Source organism: Mobula birostris, chromosome 20 (assembly GCF_030028105.1).
Source record: "Mobula birostris isolate sMobBir1 chromosome 20, sMobBir1.hap1, whole genome shotgun sequence".
NCBI classification, from domain to species: Eukaryota; Metazoa; Chordata; class Chondrichthyes; order Myliobatiformes; family Myliobatidae; genus Mobula; species Mobula birostris.
Window position 1 is genome coordinate 17,327,798 of NC_092389.1, and position 18,818 is coordinate 17,346,615.

Sequence of the window (18,818 nt, forward strand, 5' to 3'; positions counted from 1 at the left end):
CAGTTTTTCCTTTAAAATGCCAAAATATTAATAAATTGTGTTCTGCATCTACATTTTTAAAACAGTCTGTCAATTGGATGTGTGTTAACATTACATAATAAAACATTTCAAAATGATGACTAAGAACACTGAATTAAAGTTCAAATGGCAATAAATAAGTTACTTGAATTAACAGTAAGCTATTTGTTCAGTATTTTCTAGTTCAAAATTGAATTTATGTGTATTCTGTAATAGAATATGGACAATAAAAATAATTCACTTCACTTGGTTATAATTGCTATAATCCAATGAAAGATTAAGTGTAAGCTTTTCCCTGTTGCCATATTATTATTATTATTATTATTATTATTCAGGTGCCTTGCCGTTCGGCATGGGCGGCCATGTCTCTCCATCCATCACGGTCCCTGACCCTCTGAATTGTAATTGTTGCCTCCCCTGTTTCTAACCATGATGTTAATCCATCTATCATTTTCATTCTTTGTCTGTCTCTGCTTCTTTTTCCTTCCAGTTGTAACTAAATGTTCTAATGTCTCTCTTCACACGACGTGTCCAAAGAATTTTGATTGCTGTTTTCTGATTTTTTTAAAGTAATGTACATTTTGTTTTCATTCTCTGTAGAACTTCTTCATTGGTTAGAACACTCGCTTTTCTAACCTGATAAACTGCAGTTGCATCATCACATTTTTTGTTGAGATTTTCGTTCTATGCTTTTACCTCCTCTCCTGAGGGTGCTGTTCCTGTTCAAGAAGCACTCATTGACATTGCTCTTTTGCAAAAGAGGTTCTTTGTGTGCTTGGGCAATATGTCAGGAGGTTTTCCCATGGAACACAGCATGAATCTCTAGGCTGTAATCTTAAGGATCCTGTTTTATTTTTGTCTTTCCTTGCCCCACAGGAGTTCAACAGCCAGCTGCCTCCTAAACTGAAATTAGCCAGATTTAGACAGGCTATGAATTACTAGGTATATCTTATGTCATGAAAACAGAATGTTAACCTATATGTGAATACCATTATCTATTAGTAGCATTATCTATCTATTAATTCAATTGCAGCCTTTAAGCCAGTATGGCTTTGTGGAGTATACTGCACCACCTTTATCCATGAAAGAATGTTCAAAATATTGGTACCTTTCATAAGTTGAACAGTATTGATCATCAGTGCAGGGAACTAAATACCGAAATTCTCAGCACACAGAACTTAATCTCCTCACCATCTTCATGTACTGTTAGCTGAACCTCTTTCACATCTGTGACAGAAGGTCTGTGCATCTCATAATTGAAATAACGTTTGATCGTGCACCGGTACAAACCGCTGTCGTTAAGTGTAACATTCACTATGGTTATGGATACATCTTGCAGATCTTTGCTTCCATTCCACAGAATTCTGCCCTGATAAGGTCCTTTTAGCTCTCGCGGCTCTCCGTTGTACTCATAAATCTGTCACAAAGACACAGATTTCATCATTGATTAATTGCTAAAATGCCAACTTTATATGTCAGTTTATCCCCCCAATATTTTGCACTTGACACGCTAAACTTTGCTGAGAAGCAACTGAATGTAACTTTCTGACACCCCAAGCATGAATTTCCATGGAGTGTTAGACCCTAGCAGTGAATTCAAGCTAACCCTGACATTGTCATCACCAACATGTTCCTTCCAAAGTGGTGTACCCTTCTGTTGTGGGCTGTATATTATTTTTCTTCCTTACTTAGCATAGAAATACTGAGATCAATTCTGAAACTAAAGCCTTTACCCCAGTGAGACAAACCAATTGACCTCAAACCTCCCATTAAAATGCGGAACCTTTCTGGGATCTGTACGCTTCTTCCAAAACTGAGATAGACTACTTAATTGCAAAGCAACTGAAGTGCTTTCACCAGGAAATGGTACAAACTCTAACTATTTAATAAAAAATATATCTAAAGGCTAAATATTCCTGAAAATGTAAATGGAGAAATAAGAACCATTAGACGTTGCTAGATACCCCACATAATGAATAAATTAAAGCCATTTCAGATAAGCTTAGAAGCAAAAACTAATGGTACAGTTGTCCTTGTGTTGTTAGTGCATCCATGTCTGTAATAACATCTAGTAGTTGGAGGCTAGGCATGGAAATGTGAGGAGAAGTATCATTTCATTTGAAACAGGATTCCACCTAAAACTTGATGGATGAGTCTAGTGAGATGAAAATACTACCTCTTTAATTCTGCCTTGACTTGCCAGTAAATTGATCCAGTATACATGGAGACTAAATATTTAATCAGCACCATAATTAGCCAGGGAGTATTTCATTCTAATATTGATTTTACAATGGTAAGCATAAGCATCCTATGTTGGGCACAAACTCCACACACAAATAGTATTATTTACTCATTGTGCAATGTATACAGAAACAGGTGAATTATATTATAGGTGTCAATTAAAAATATGTTCAGTAAGATGTAGTAGAAATACATTTTGAACATGACCAAAGGTGATGTCCTTCAGACAATTCACAAAATTACTTCTTTTACTTCCTTTACTACCAATACTTCTTTCAAATACGATTCTGCTACTGTTGGAACCTGTAATTTACATTTTGATGATGTTTTCAGGCTGATTGAGCGATCTGGTGCTTTGCTGTCTCTCAGGGGGTTCGGTGAGATTTCAGCCTCGTGGGGAGTGAGCCGGTGATCAACTCCATTTCTTGCCGATCTCACAGCTTAACGTGTCGAAGCTGATTGAAATAAATGAGGAGAAGCAAGTATTCAGCGCTATCTGCCTGCGAGTGACTGGTGTCTCAATCGCTTTTGCTCACTGCTCCTAGCGGAAAGTGCCTGTGTCCGATTGGTCTCTCTCTGCCTCTCACTTGTTGCTGCCAGAGCATGGTGTCGGAGTCTTGAGTCTTGGGCAAGGTTTAATTGACGCGGTTTGTGATTAGACTTTGTAGTTCATGTTATGATGTGTTTCTGGTTTCTAGCTGCCTTTTTTGTTGCTATTTTGTGTGATTTTGATCTGGGTGGACTGGCTTTGTGGCCTACAGTCAACAAACGGCACAGCATTTGATTGAACTGAGCTGAAACTAAACATTCCTGGTCTGCTTCAATGACTTGTGGTTTGTTGTTTTATATTCTGCATTTTTTGCTCGCTTTATTTTGCCATTTGCGCGATTTGTTCTTTTTTTTTTGCGCATTGAGGGTTTGATGTTTTTCTTTGAACGAACTCCATGGTTTTCTTTGTTTCGTGGCGGCCTGTGGGAAGACAGATCTCAGGGCTATATATTGCATCCATACTTTGATAATAAGTGTACTTATCAATTAAATTGTATTTTGGGGGTCTTTCTCCATTTGATTATGCAAGCATTTTTTTAAAAGAATTCTTTTTGATTGACAATGGAGACAACATATTTGAACATTTTCTTAATCTTATCTTCATCCCATTTTTTCAACCAGAGGTTAGAATCCTTGGTCACCTATTTCTGCCCAATTCTAGAGATGTTGGAAGTTTCCCCATCAGTCAGTAGCAGTGAAATGTGCAATATGGTACGACTTGATATTGCTTCAAATTCATTTTCATTAGTTTTGAAAGCAAAGTTCAGCATGCAGCAGCCATCAGATTGCATGTTTAACTCTGAATTAAAAGTCATAAATAAAATATTAACTTTGTTTCTCTCTCCACAGTTCCTGAGAGTATTCCAGCATTTTGTTTTTATTTCATATTAATGGCAGATCTAGTTTTACCTTAGTTTTTAATAACAAAATGTGCCTGTATGAACAAAAACAGAATACTAAAAAACTTAGTGGGTCAAATATCATCTGCAGAACAAAAATATGGAAGTCAACATTTTGTTCAGAACCCCACACAGAACTGAGAGGGAACTCAGTACATTAACAGTCCAAGGGAGGGATAGGGGCTAGCAGATGAGGAGGGGATGATGACAGAATGGAAAAATGAGATTGAGAAGAGAATGGGGACAGAGGCTGCTATATACTGTCACTCTTCCTTGTTCCCCCCTCAGTCCTGGTACGGAATCTTGAGCTGAAAATTAATCTTTAATAATAATGCCTTGTTTTTAAACACTACCTTTAACACAAGCCATCCAATATGTTTCACAGGAAGATTAACGAAAAAAAACCAAGTCACATGAGATGTTAGGGCAGATGACCAAAAGCTCAGTCAGATGCTCTGTAAAATTTGCACCTTAAAGAAAGAATTATAGGCAGGAAGATGAAGTTTGGGTAGGAAGTCCAAACAGTAGGGGCTTGACTGGGTCCTCATCCACCATCAGAGGAATCTGTTTAAAACTGAATGGTTATTTTAAAAAAGTATTTTTCTTCTTCTTCTTTACCTTCTGGAAAGATATTTGCACATTTTTTGTAACTTAGTTTTCTGAAAGTTATGTTGTGAATGATTTAAAGTAGGTTCAGAATTATCTGCACTCCTCAGTCCTATGTACCCGATAATTATCCATTTAAGTTGTGCTTCCTACTAAACAGCAAAATATTCCTCCCATTAATTTGGTTCAGTTGATAAAAATTATTACTAAGAATATAATACAATAACAATGTGATATAAAATCTTCTATTTTAGTTTTATATTACAGGTAGAGATTGCATTCCTCCAGACAATACATGATTGTTTCAGCTGAGTATAATTTGTTTGTTATGTGCCGTGTCGTATGACGTGGACGATCATTGTCTTTCCATGACCATGATTGGGTTCTTCACAGTTTTTTCTACAGAAGTGGTTTGCCTTTGCCTTCTCCTGGACGGTGTCTTTACAAGACGAGTGACCCCAGCCATTATCAACACTCTTCGGAGATTGTCCACCTGGCATCAGTGATTGCATAACCAGGACTTGTGATATACACCAGCTGCTCATACGATCATCCATCACCTGCTCCCATGGCTTCACGTGAACCATGATCGGGGATGGGGGGCGGGGTGCTAAGCAGGTGCTACACCTTGTCCAAAGGTGAGCTGCAGGCTAGGGTAGAGAAGGAGCGCCTTACACCTCCTTTGGTAGAAATGTGTCTTTACCCCACCACCAAGACTTTCATATTTAAAATGTGTAAGTAATTTACCTACTTTAACATTAGAAATATTTTGTTATAAGGATTGCATAGATAATGTTGACAATGGCAATTTGGTGTGAAGCCCTGAATTTTCATAGCAGACTTCTTTTTAATGAACCAGCAATGAGGCCATGTCTGTTTCAGAGTTTTATCGATTTAGTTTGTTAAAGCAATAGCATCTACTTTTAATAAAAAATTAAATCAGTCTATTCTAAAGCAAGAAAAGTGACTAAAAGGCATGATTTACAAATGTTACAAAATACTGATATGTATACACTAAAAGACATTTATCATTTTCTATGTTGTTGGTTAGCATTCTGAAATTGACCTCATTAATTTATTAACCTAATGACTAATCAGACTTGATTTATTTGTTTATGTGGAAAGAATCGATAAGAAGTGGCGTGTCTTCAATACTGTAGCTTGATATTATCGTGTTTACTGCAATCTTTAAGAAAACCCTTTCCAAAGTTTAACATAAGCAATGTTAACAGAATCTTTACATTAGGCCATTGTTTAACTTTATCTATAACTATCAATCTGCACATTTAACAGACAACTATTTTAATTGGTGAATGAAGTATTTAACTTCTGCATTTTATACTTTTAAGTAGACACATACTGAAATCTCTTCTCCATCACTGTTGATGTAGGTCCATTCAACCATAGTGTCTGTATTTACTTCTTCTCTCTTCACACAGGAAATGCAAGTGAGTTTCATATCAGTTCCATGTAGGGCTTCAGTATCTGAAGGAACTTCAACACAGACTAAATGGCAACTATGTACTATAAGAGAAAGAAGCAGAAATCAGTCTAAATTCACCTCAGGAAAGCATCTTCTCATTATTGACAGAAGGCTATATAGGAAATCACATTCTGCTTGCTTTTGACTGATGGTGTTTCATAAATCCAGTCTGAATTCAACAATCTTAATGCACCCACTGTTGTGTCACTTTTACCATCATAATTTTTGTGCTATGCATTACATATATTTTTGAATTAGTATTTTTAGAGGAGAAATAGAAAAGGTTTACTTAAAATGTTCAAATAAAAGTTAAAATATTGAAATTACTTCAACTATTTAAATATTTCTTCAGTAGTCAAGTATGTTACCACCACATTAACAATGGAAAAAACGCATTTAAACAAACAGTAATTACATTTTCTCATTTCAGTAATCAGTTAGCATCCTTATTTTGTCAGAAGCATTTGATGGATAACTTTGATGCCATGACAAACTCAACCCATGCATTGTTATCATCAATAATATTTTAGCATTTAGCGCAATTGCTTTGCAGCACCAGAAATCGCCGGACGGTGTTTGAATCCCACTGTTGTCTGTTAGAATTTTGTCTGTTCTCCCCGAGATCGCATGAAGTTCCTCTGGATGTTCCAGTTTCCTCCCACATTCCAAAGACATACAGTTAGGATTATTGAGGTGTCGGTACTGGAAGTGTGTCGACACTTGCAGGCTGCCCCAGCACAATCATCTGACTGTGTTGGTCATTGGTGCAAAACGGCACATTTCAATGTATATTTCGATGTACACGTGACAAATAATGCTAATCTTAATCTCATATTAAAAAATACATGATGGATGTGAATAAGGGAAATCTGACTCCCCTGCACAAATCCACCCATAAAACTTGGAATCTCATCTACCCTAGCCAGAGGTCTACATCCGTTAAACCTGTTCTCATTTACTATACTTTTCTCAGTTTTAATCTAGCCGGTTCTCTTGAGGATGGTCCTGTTCTCCAGAACTGTAGGTAGACAGCTTGGCTTTCCTACTGTCATTTTACATTCTTTTCTATATTATGTGTGTAAATTCACCATTAGCAGAATGATACCAGGACTCCAGATGTCCCACAGCTGGTCCACCTATAATCAGCTGGGCATAGCTCTGCAAGAAACCTGTATCATCCATTTGTAAGATGGAGCAGTAGTATGAAGACAAGCCTACAGATGCTGGAATCTAGAACATAAATAGGGTGCGAGAAGAACTCAGCGGGTTGACATTTCAGGTCAACACCCTCCATCAGTTCTGAAAGGAATATGAGGGAGGAGCTGGTCTGGTAGGTGATGGTGGAACTGGATGGGGAGGGTTGCTATGGAGAGGCCAAAGAAATTGGAAGAACTGCATCCCATTTTCTGCTTGGGAATTTTCTGAATATAAGATAACCTAAGCTCTTGTGTTCTTCAATTGTCCACTATTCTTTCTTCTCCATCAATTCACCTTTCCCATTCACTCCATGTCCATCTGGTTCCATCTGCCCCTAAACTGTCCCATCCCTCTCTTGTATTGCTGTATAATGGCAATCTTTCCTCCTCCCTCTCAGTCCTGATATAGGTTCTTCACCTGAAACTTGTTTCTTTAGCTTCCACAGATGCTGAGTTCTTCCAGCATTTTGTTTCTGGTTCTAGGGTCGAATATGTTGATATTGTAGGGCCTAGCATCACAATGGTAAGTAGTTTATAGATTTTAGAAAGTAAAAGTTTCAAATTAAATTCTGACACAACATGCTACTATCAGCTAAACATTAACAGAATTTTCTCATCTTGTTTAATGGTATTCAGTTCTTCAAGGAATTAAATGTCACTGTAGTGGATTTCTAAACTTGATTTATTGATTGGCTCTGGGCCTGTATTCACTAGAATTCAGAAGAATGAGGGGTAATCTCATTGAAACCTACTAAGTGGTGAATGGCTTGATAGGATATTTCCTATGGTGGGAGAGTCAAAGAAGAGAAAGAAGAGAGGGGTATCCTTTTAGAACAGCGAAGGAATTTCTTTAGCTAGAGACTGGTGAATCTGTGGAAGTCTTTGTCACAGGCAACTGTGGGGACCAAGTCTTTTTGTAGATTTAAGGCAGAGGTTGATATATTTTTGATTGGTCAGGGCATGAAGGGATACGGGGAGAAGGCAAGAGATTCGGGCTGAGAGGAAAATTGGATCAGGCATGATGAAATGGTGGAGCAGACTCGATGGGCCAAATGGCCTAATTCTGCTCCTATATCTTATGGTCTTGTGGTCTTAAACAGATTGTTCTTTACTAAAGCCTATGCAATTCACCCATTGAGTTTCCACTGTATCTAATTATAAAGGCTTGTTTCCATCCTTCAATCTTGCACTTCAATCCCTTTGCCATTCGCTAATTATAATTTTATCCTTCTGGTTAAGTAAATTATCCAAAACCTGTAATTTTGATGTCAACCTTGCCTCAATCTTTTTGCACTGTTTTAAACCCTGTCTAGATCATATATAATACACAGTACACAGTCTGACTAAAATGTTACAGTTTTTACACTGGTTTCAAAAGATTAAAATGTTACTCCAGACATTCATAGAAGTAAATCCATTTGAGAGGTAATGATCAAGTGAATTGGATTAAAATAAGATCCTTGTAATTATTGTAATCCACCCCTTGTACGTTTGTAGATAGATATATATGTGTGTGTGTGTAATATATATACATATTATATTTAACAGACAAAGTAAAGGATATAATACATCTGATCCTGTAAGTCTCAATCAAAGTCCTCAATGGAAAAAGAGAAATGAGATTATTTACTCAACCAGAGATTTGTATTAGAAAATTAGAATTATTGGAAAATATCTTTAGAAGAAATAATTCTCAATGCAAAACCAGAGGAATGTGTAAAATAATCTGCAATAAATACAGAAAATTCTCAACAGATTGGGCATCATAGAGAAAGGAACAGATAACGTAAAGTTGATTTTAAAAACACAAATACGAGCAAATCTGCAGATGCTGGAAATTCAAGCAACGCACACAAAATGCTGGTTGAACACAGCAGGCCAGGCAGCATCTATAGGAAGAAGTACAGTCAACGTTTCAGGCCGAGACCCTTCGTCAGGACTAACTGAAAGAAGAGATAGTAATCTTACTATCTCTTCTATCTCTTCTTTCAGTTAGTCCTGATGAAGGGTCTCGGCCCGAAACGTCGACTGTACCTCTTCCTATAAATGCTGCCTGGCCTGCTGTGTTCAACCAGCAATTTATGTGCGTTGCTTTAAGTTGATGACAGTTTTACTATTTAGACCTTATCTCTTAAATAATGCCCAGTAACTGGATACTAGGTGATGTATGACTTTCAACAGGACTTTTTTTCTGTTAAATGAAGCCTCATTTTCAATGCAAAGTTGCTTGATTGAGGTCTGAAGCTCACTGTTTGGAAAGCAAATTACAAACAGCCCATGGGCTGATGCTCTGTATTGCATCATTACCGTATTTGCTAGAGAGTATCACAGTGAAGAGCACAGGTATAGACAGAATTGACCAGATAATTGGTTTTCCAGTGCTCACGCTCTGAGCAACACAACTGAGAAAGAACCTAAAGCAGTGTTAAACAAAACCAACCAAGAATTCAATGTCTTTGGTTCAATTGTATAAACAGGTCAAATATATTGACAGCTGATAGACTGAAACATGTTTGGAGTCAATTTTCATCTAATGAAACCCTAAAACTGTTGGGGTAAAATAAAATGTGGCAGAGGGTCATTGTCAGACATTGACCCTTGGCTGGCTATTTGCTTGACAACTTAGCCAGGACCAGATTTCCTGTCTGAAATGTGTGTATTTTCTCCAGATGCTCTGGTTTCCTCCTACAGTCCAAAGACAGGTTAATTGGTTATTGTAGATTGTCCCCAGATTAGGCTAGGATTAAACTGGGGTTGCTAGGGCAGTGTGGCTTGAAGGGCCAGAAGACCCTGTTCTGTACTGTATTGCTAAATAAAATAATGCCAAAACTTCATAGCACTCTTTACAAAAGAGAAAATTAGACCCATCTCAGCTCTAAATGGATGATCCCCTTGTCTGAGATTTTGTCCCATTAGTCTAGAAATTTTGTACTTGTCCAGGAAATGAGTAGCCATCTGCTTGAAGCAGTAAGTGTGACAACCACCAATTACATTTGGGTTTTCACCTAGAGCTTGCAAATTCTACCATATGTAATAGGATGATAGACATCTCAACCCTGACCATTCAGCATTACAATGCCCTCCAAGAAGTGCTCAGTACAAGACCAGAAGGCAAATCAAAGAGATGGGGCCTCTCCTGTCACTCTATAGAAGGACCCACATATTTTGTCCGAATAATTTATTTATTTATTGAGGTACAGATGGAATAGGCCCTTTGAGCCATGCTGCCCAGAAGTCTCCTGATTTACCCCCTGCCTAATCATGGGACAATTTACAATGACCAATTAATCTACCAACCAGTAAGTCTTTGGACTGTGGGAGGAAATCGAAGCACCTGGAGGAATCCCACATGGTCAAAGGGAGAACGTACAAACTTTTTACAGACAGTGGTGGAATTGAACCTGGGTCACTTGTACTGTAAAGTGTTGTGCTAACCACTGCACTAACGTGCTGCCCCAAGGTGGGCAGGGGTGGAGATGGAGTTGACTATGGAGGAGTCATGATTCACATCAGCTGAACGTCCTGAAAAATGATTTGAGTCTCTTTCTTTGTTGAAGCCATGGCAGCTACATGTTGGAGAATGAATATTAAACACTTAATACATCAACCCACATGGGCATTTTACACAAGTGCTGTATTTATAATGTCTGTGCTCTGCCCTTGGGCAATTCATTTATGTTTTTCTATGTGATTATGAACATGCAGCTTTTATTTTAATGAGCAAATTCTAATCTGTATGAGATCACTTCCTGAACAGCCAGGAAGTTGTAAGTAGAAAAGGACATTGGCTGCAAGGAAGCCAAAGGTTTGTGTTTGGGGCAAAAGAGATTTCTATCTAAAGCTATCCTGTTGTTGTCCCAGCAGAGGAATTGCTTGTAAGTTGATGTTATATTGTTTAGAAGTTAAGCTAAAAGTATCAATAAGATTTTGCTGAAATAGAATGTTATTTTTGAGTTTATTAGACACTAACCTAGATGCTAATAGTTTACACATACTATTCACCTGTAGAATTTACTTGTTGGAATGTTGTAATATTTACCTGCAGGAAACTTAGCTAAGTTCTTACTTACCTGTGTATATTTACTTGAGTGAATGGAACAGCGAGGTGATGGCATTGTATTTTGTTGTTTTTCAGTTTCACTCCTTATTCATTATGTCATGCCATTGAAACCAGAGAAACCATAGAAAAACTACAGCACAGGAACAGGCCTTTTGGCCCTTCTTGGCTGTGCCGAACCATTTTCTGCCTAGTCCCACTGACCTGCACATGGACCATATCCCTCCATACACCTCCCATCCATGTATCTGTCCAACTTATTCTTAAATGTTAAAAAAGAACCTGCATTTACCACCTCGTCTGGCAGCTCATTCCATACTCCCACCACTCTCTGTGTGAAGAAGCCCCCCCTAATGTTCCCTTTAAACTTTTCCCCCCTCACCCTTAACCCATGTCCTCTGGGTTTTTTTTTTCCCCTTGCCTTAGTGGAAAAAGCCTGCTTGCATTCACTCTATCTATACCCATCTTAATTTTATATACCTCTATCAAATCTCCCCTCATTCTTCTACGCTCCAGGGAATAAAGTCCTAACCTATTCAACCTTTCTCTGTAACTGAGTTTCTCAAGTACCGGCAACATCCTTGTAAACCTTCTCTGCACTCTTTCAACCTTATTAATATCCTTCCTGTAATTTGGTGACCAAAACTGAACACAATACTCCAGATTCAGCCTCACCAATGCCTTATACAACCTCATCATAACATTCCAGCTCTCATACTCAATACTTTGATTAATAAAGGCCAATATACCAAAAGCTCTCTTTACGACCCTATCTACCTGTGATGACACTTTTAGGGAATTTTGTATCTGTATTCCCAGATCCCTCTGTTCCACTGCACTCCTCAGTGCCTTACTATTAACCCTGTATGTTCTACCTTGGTATGTCCTTCCAAAGTGCAATACCTCACACTTGTCTGTATTAAACTCCATCTGCCATTTTTTCAGCCCATTTTTCCAGTTGGTCCAAGTCCCTCTGCAGGCTCTGAAAACTTTCCTCACTGTCCACTACACCTCCAATCTTTGTATCATCAGCAAATTTGCTGATCCAATTTACCACATTATCATCCAGGTCATTGATATAGATGACAAATAACAATGGACCCAGCACTGATCCCTGTGGCACACCACTAGTCACAGGCCTCCACTCGGAGAAGCAATTCTCTACTACCACTCTTTGGCTTCTTCCATTGAGCCAATGTCTAATCCAATTTACCACCTCTCCATGTATACCTAGTGACTGAATTTTCCTAACTAACCTCCCATGCGGGACCTTGTCAAAGGCCTTACTGAAGTCCATGTAGACAACATCCACTGCCTTCCCTTCATCACTTTCCTGGTAACCTCCTCGAAAAACTCCAATAGATTGGTCAAATATGACCTACCACGCACAAAGCCATGTTGACTCTCCCTAATAAGTCCCTGTCTATCCAAATGCTTGTAGATTCTGTCTCTTAGTACTCCCTCCAATAACTTACCCACTATCAACGTCAAACTTACCGGCCTAATATTTCCCGGATTACTTTTCGATCCTTTTTTAAACAACGGAACAACATGAGCTACTCTCCAATCCTCCGGCACCTCACCCATAGACACCGACATTTTAAATATATCTGCCAGGGCCCCTGCAATTTCAACACTAGTCTCCTTCAAGGTCCAAGGGAACACCCTGTCAGGTCTTGGGGATTTATCCACTTTAATTTTCCTCAAGATAGCAAGCACCTCCTCCTTTTCAATCTGTACAGTTTCCATGGTCTCACTACTTGATTCCCTCAATTCCATAGACTTCATGCCAGTTTTCTCAGTAAATACAGATGCAAAAAACCTATTTAAGATCTCCCCCATTTCTTTTGGTTCCGCACATAGCTGACCACTCTGATCTTCAAGAGGACCAATTTTATCCCTTACAATCCTTTTACTCTTAATATACCTGTAAAAGCTCTTTGGATTATCCTTCACTTTGACTGCCAAGGCAACCTCATGTCTTCTTTTAGCCCTCCTGATTTCTTTCTAAGTATTTTCTTGCACTTTTTATACTCCTCAAGCACCTTATTTACTCCCTGTTTCCTATACATGTCATACAACTCTCTCCTCTTCTTTATCAGAGTTGCAATATCCCTTGAGAACCAAGGTTCCTTATTCCATTCACTTTGCCTTTGAGTCTGAAATAAAACCAAGGATCTGGGATGCTTTTCCCTGACTCTCATGTCATTTTTGAATGGAGTTTGGCTGACCGTCTAGTTGATGTTACAACATCTCAGCGAGGGCAATACAGTCTGTTTGCTCATTATAAAAACATAGCCCAGAAATTAGATTGTATAATGATGAATTTTACCTGGAATAGTACAGAATTGTATAATTTCAGATTCAGATTTGTTTATTTATTATTTGAGTCACAATGACAGTTCAGATATCCTACTGGGCATTTCCTGCTATCAGCCACCCTTGCAAACCTGAATCAGTTCCAGGGAATCGTGGATATGGATCTCCTGAGATTCCTCGACAATGCCGCGACAACAAGTCTTATTTGCGCAGGACTTAGCTACACCCTTGTGCCTCAACCTACCAGACTAATTTGAACTTCAAACATCTCCATCTTCCAAATTGGAGGCACTCCTGACCTGTTCCACCAATGTGTGCTGGTCCCTGTATCTTCCTCACTCAACCCTGCATGTTCACATCACTGAAGCCTTCAAGCAATGTCTGTAAGACTTTTTATCTTGATCCCTTCGTAAATCCCATGCTCTTAAATTTTCACTGACTGCTGGCCCACTCCCAGCAAGATTCTAACTACAGATTCTCCCATCCCACTCCAATTCCTGGTCCTGAGCTGATTTTCTATTTGTGTAAGTTGTATGCAGAGTTTGGCTTTGTTAAACCACAACGGTGCAACAACAAGCATTAGTGGTTCAGGGACCGTCTGCTGCTTTTCCTCAAGTCTGAGGTTTCATAGTATTGCTCAACAAGCAATGTAAACTGCAGTAAGAATCAGAAATGAGCAACAAAGTTCATTGTCCTTTCAAAATTCCAACATCTATCAAGATCCAGTACAACCTCTATGGGAATGGGGTGGGGGAGAGAACATTCTTAAACAGAATCACTCACGAGAGCAATGTCTATTCTCATACTGGTACTCAACTCTCTACTTTTTACCATGGGTGCACTGGCAAGTGTCAAAACCCTGAGAAACTTGTATATTTAGTATTAAATTAAAAACCTGCAACTAAATTTTGCTCTTTCATGAGTGATTAATGTAGTTTATATTACAATTTGTCTCTGAATTGAATCTGAAACTGGGTGGGGTTAAATTTCTCTTTACAGATTTATACCACACCTCATACTGCCAATGTAAACACACTTGCAGTTGAGGAATTAAATCTACCCCTCACCTCCACTTGCCCAATCTTTACTCATGTGGATACTCAGATTTACAGATAAGAGCTGTGAAGGCACAGGAGAATATATTTAAAAACAAAGAAACCAAGATATTTATAATTATAGGAAATTGGATCATATATAAAAGCCGAAAAGAAACTAATTTCAAAAAATGTGGGGAGAATCAAAAACAGTAAGGAATGTATTAGTAGTTTTTATAAAATTAATTTTTATGCTAACTAATAAGTTCACTTCTGAGCAAATGTATCGAAATTGAAACTTGTCAATAATATGTAGGAGGAAAATTTGCAAGGAATAACTGGTAATTTTGCTCTTTCTACATCCAAAGTTCTTAATGATCCTAAAAGTTAACTAAAAAATCTATAAGCCCAAAAATGTCTATCAGTTATTAGTTATCCACCTCGTATCAGGTGATGATTCAAATTTTCCTATTGTTTAAGGAAGAATATTCCTCCCCATAAAATAACAACTATTAATTGTTATTAAAATAAGCAGGACCCTAACAACTGGCAGCATTGCATTCACAATCTCAGCTGCTGACTGGTTTTCCTATTTAGCGTGTAAGGTATTTTGTTTGAACTCTAAGCCAATGTAAGGAACATTCGGTACTCGCCAAGTTATCCAGCACTGACGCATGGAGCAAATGTTGCCTCTTAATTCTATTCTTTTGAAATCCTCCTCCTCGCACCTAGAGGAAGCTTTCAACTTCAGCCTTCCGATAAAACAAAATTTAAAGAATTTGAATTATATCATAAAATAGGTCAGTTTCTTGCAAGTTAGCAAACTTAACAACTTGTGCAGTGAATCCAAAAATAAATGCTCATGAGAACCTTGAGACATTTTTGTGATAGGATATATACAGTATAATTAAGTGCAGCTTTTGTGAGAAAAGTGATCGTGAAATAGCTACAAAATATATAACATTTCTCTGTTCAAATAGATATCAAAATGTATCCATTAACTGATCAATAGTAATTTAAAAAAAACATTCAAATTTAATCTGGCATTAGTGAAATAGAAATTCCCAAACTTGAACATTAAAGTTGTTGTTAGATGTGCTACATGATTGGAAAAATTATCAGTATTAATAGTGTTTAAGCTTTTTTTTTTACATCTATAGTACATCCATACTCTGTATTGCAAACCTATTGTATCTCTCAGTAATACATGGCCTATAGTCTTAAAATAAACATGATGTCACCCACAAATTTAAGTCTTAACAGCTAATTAAGAAACTCTCTGGGACAAAAACACCACAGGATGACAGTTGTGTAATGAGAAAATCCTATATCATAAACAACAATATGAATGCAAAATTTGATTATTTAAAATAAAATTCAAGACTAACCCTAGGTGATTGTGTATTTGTAGAGACTGCATGAAAGGCAACTAATGTGACTGCATATTTTCAGTCAGTGATGAACTGGGAGACTCATAATATTGTGGAGGATTCCAGAATACTTAAGTAAAATAGTATTCTAATTTTAACCTTTCTGCCATTTAAGTGCAACATCCATTTGTGGATGAGCGAAAATGGGCTGGACCTTCACTTTGATGTCCAACTATGGGAATAATTTGAGTCAAATCGAGAATTGAAGTCCAAAATAGATATTTGAAAAATTCAACATGTGTTCAACCCAAACTTGAATTGTTAGATTGAATGAAAAGTTCCAGAAACAGAAACCAGGTTAATCTGTTGATCAAATAGCATGTGAAGCTAGAAATAGTCAGTAGGTCAGATAGCATCTGTAGAAAGAGAAACAGATAACATTTCTGTTTGAAGACCTATCTTCGTTTTCCCCCATGGATACTGCCTCATTTGCTGAATGTTCCAGTATTTCTTGTTTTGTTTCAGATTTGCATGTTTTTCTCAAGTCTTTAAATGATTTCATTACTAGGTTAGAAACAAAGTGATTCAATGCATATTCAAGGAAATACATGAAAGGTTAGCGAACCTTCTCATTTGGATGTTAACATATTCTGGCAAGTAGACAGCTTTGATTGGGAAGGAGGAGTTCATTAAAACAAAACTACAGATATCTGGTGTACAGGAAGCCACAAATGGATCGACTACTCAAATTTCAGGTCAGTGCCAGGATGTAAGCAGGTTGATGCATGAGGTAACAGATAGACGTTTAGATATTAAAGGCATCAAGGGGTATGAGGTTAAAACAGGGAAATAGCAGTAAGACTATAAGATATAATAGAATTAAGCCATTCAGCCCATCGAGTCTGCTGATTGATTATCCTTCTCCCTATAACCTTTGTCACCCTTACTAATCAAGAACCTGTCAACCTCTGCTTTAAATATATCCAATGCCTTGTCAATGTATTCCACAAGATTCACCAGCCTCTAGCTAAAGAAATTTCTCCTTATCTCTGTTCTACAGGAGCGTTCTTCTATTCTGAGGCTGTTCCCTCTGGTCTCAGGCTCTCCCAATAGTAGATACATCCTCTGCTTGTCCATGCTATCTAGGCCTTTCAATATTCATTAGGTTTCAATGAGGTATCTCCCCCCCCCACCCCCACTACTGCCTCATTCTTCTAACTCCAATGTAGTCTGATCAATATTGCATTACATCTATTAATCCCAGAATTACATCTCAGTCATGACAAAATGAATGCTAACATTGCATTTGTCTTCCTTACTGCTGACTCAACATGCAAATTGACCTTTTAAGTAACCTTGCACTAGGACTCCCAAGTCCCTTCCATCTGATTTCTAAATTTGCTCCCCATTTAGAAAACAGCACGCCTTTATTCCTTCTATCAAAGTGCATGACCATACTCTTGCCTACACTTCATTCCATTTGCCATATTTTTACCCATTCTCCAATCTATCCAAGTCCTTCTACAGACTTCCTGCTTCCTCAACACTACCTGCCCCTCCACTCATCTTTTGTGTCATTCACAAACTTGGCCACAAAGTCATCAATTCCATCATCCAAATTATTAACATACATAATAATAATAACAACTTAGTTATACAGCAATTTTCAAACAAACATAAAGAAGCGGTCCCAACACTGACCCTTACAAAACACTACTAATCACTGGCAGCCAACCAGAAAATGTTCCCTTTATTCCCACTCTTGCCTCCTGCCAGTCTCTCAATCTTCTATTCATGCTAATATCTTTCCTGTAATACCAGGAGCTCTTATGCATGGCACTTTGTCAATGACCTTCTGAAAATCCAAATAAACAACATCCACTGACTCTTTGTCTAGTCTGCCTGTTATTTCCTCATAGAATTCCAACAGACTTCTCCTTAAGGAAACCTTGCTGATTTCGACCTACTTTATCATGCACCTCCAAGTACCCTGAAACCTCATCCTTAATAATGGGCTCCAACATCTTTCCAGCCACTGAAGTCAGGCTAAGTGGCCTTTAATTTCCTTTCTTCTGCCTTCCTCCCTCCTTAAAGAGTGGAGTGATACTTGAAATTTTCCAGTCCTCCAGAACAACTCCAAAATCTATTGATTCTTGAAAGATCACTACTAATATCTCCACAATCTCTTCAGCTACCTCTTTCAGAACCCTGGAGTGTCGTCCATCTGGCCTAGGTGACTTTAAATAAGGTAAATTTCTGACTTTTCAGCTTCCGAAGCACCTTCTCCTCAGTAATAGCAACTGCACTCACTTTTGCTCCCTGCCACTCTCAAAACTCTGGCATACTGCTGGTTTCTACCACAGTGAACATCGACGCAAAATTCTTACTAAGTTTGATAGCTATTTCTTTGTCCCCCATTAATACCTCTCTGGTGTCATTTGCCAGTGGTCCGATATCCACTTTCATTTCTCTTTTACTCCTTATGTATCTGTAAAAACATTTTGTATCCTTTTATAATATTGGATAGTTCACCTTCATATTTCATTACTTTTACTTGCCTTCTGTAGTATTTAAAAGCTTCCCAATCCTCTAGCTTCCTAATAATTTTTGTGATATTATATGCCCTTTCTTTTGCTTTTATGCTGTATTTGGGATGATCTATCCTGCACCTTCCGAATTACTCCTAGAAACTTCAGCTGCTCAGCCATCAACCCTGCTAGTGTCCCCTTCCAATCAACTTTAGCCAGCTCTACTCTCATACCTCTGTAACTACATTTACTCCACTGTAATACTGATATATCTGACTTTAGCTTCTCCCTCTCGAACTGCAGGGTGAATCCTATCATACTTCATCTGCGAGTTCCTGTACCTGAAGCTCCCTAATCAAATATGGTTCATTACATAACACCCACTTCAGAATTGCCTTTCTCCTTGCGGGTTCAACTACAAGATTCTCTAAAAAGCAATCTCACAGACATTCTACAAATTCTCTCTTTTGGGATCCACCACCAACTGGATTTTCTCAATCCACTTGCATATTGAAACC

The 18,818-nt window shown here is 38.0% G+C and overlaps 1 protein-coding gene across 2 annotated transcripts in view; it reads right to left on the reverse strand.

Annotated features, from left to right (window-relative positions):
• scn3b (sodium channel, voltage-gated, type III, beta) overlaps nucleotides 1-18,818 on the reverse strand; it is a 43,004-nt gene that overhangs the window by 11,936 nt on the left and 12,250 nt on the right. For both annotated transcript variants that reach the window (XM_072238845.1, XM_072238844.1), the window contains exons 2-3: nucleotides 5,674-5,837; nucleotides 1,210-1,435 (exon numbers count right to left, since the gene is read on the reverse strand). In XM_072238845.1, coding sequence (XP_072094946.1) covers nucleotides 1,210-1,435; nucleotides 5,674-5,837 — 390 coding nt within the window. The remainder of the gene's footprint in view (nucleotides 1-1,209; nucleotides 1,436-5,673; nucleotides 5,838-18,818) is intronic.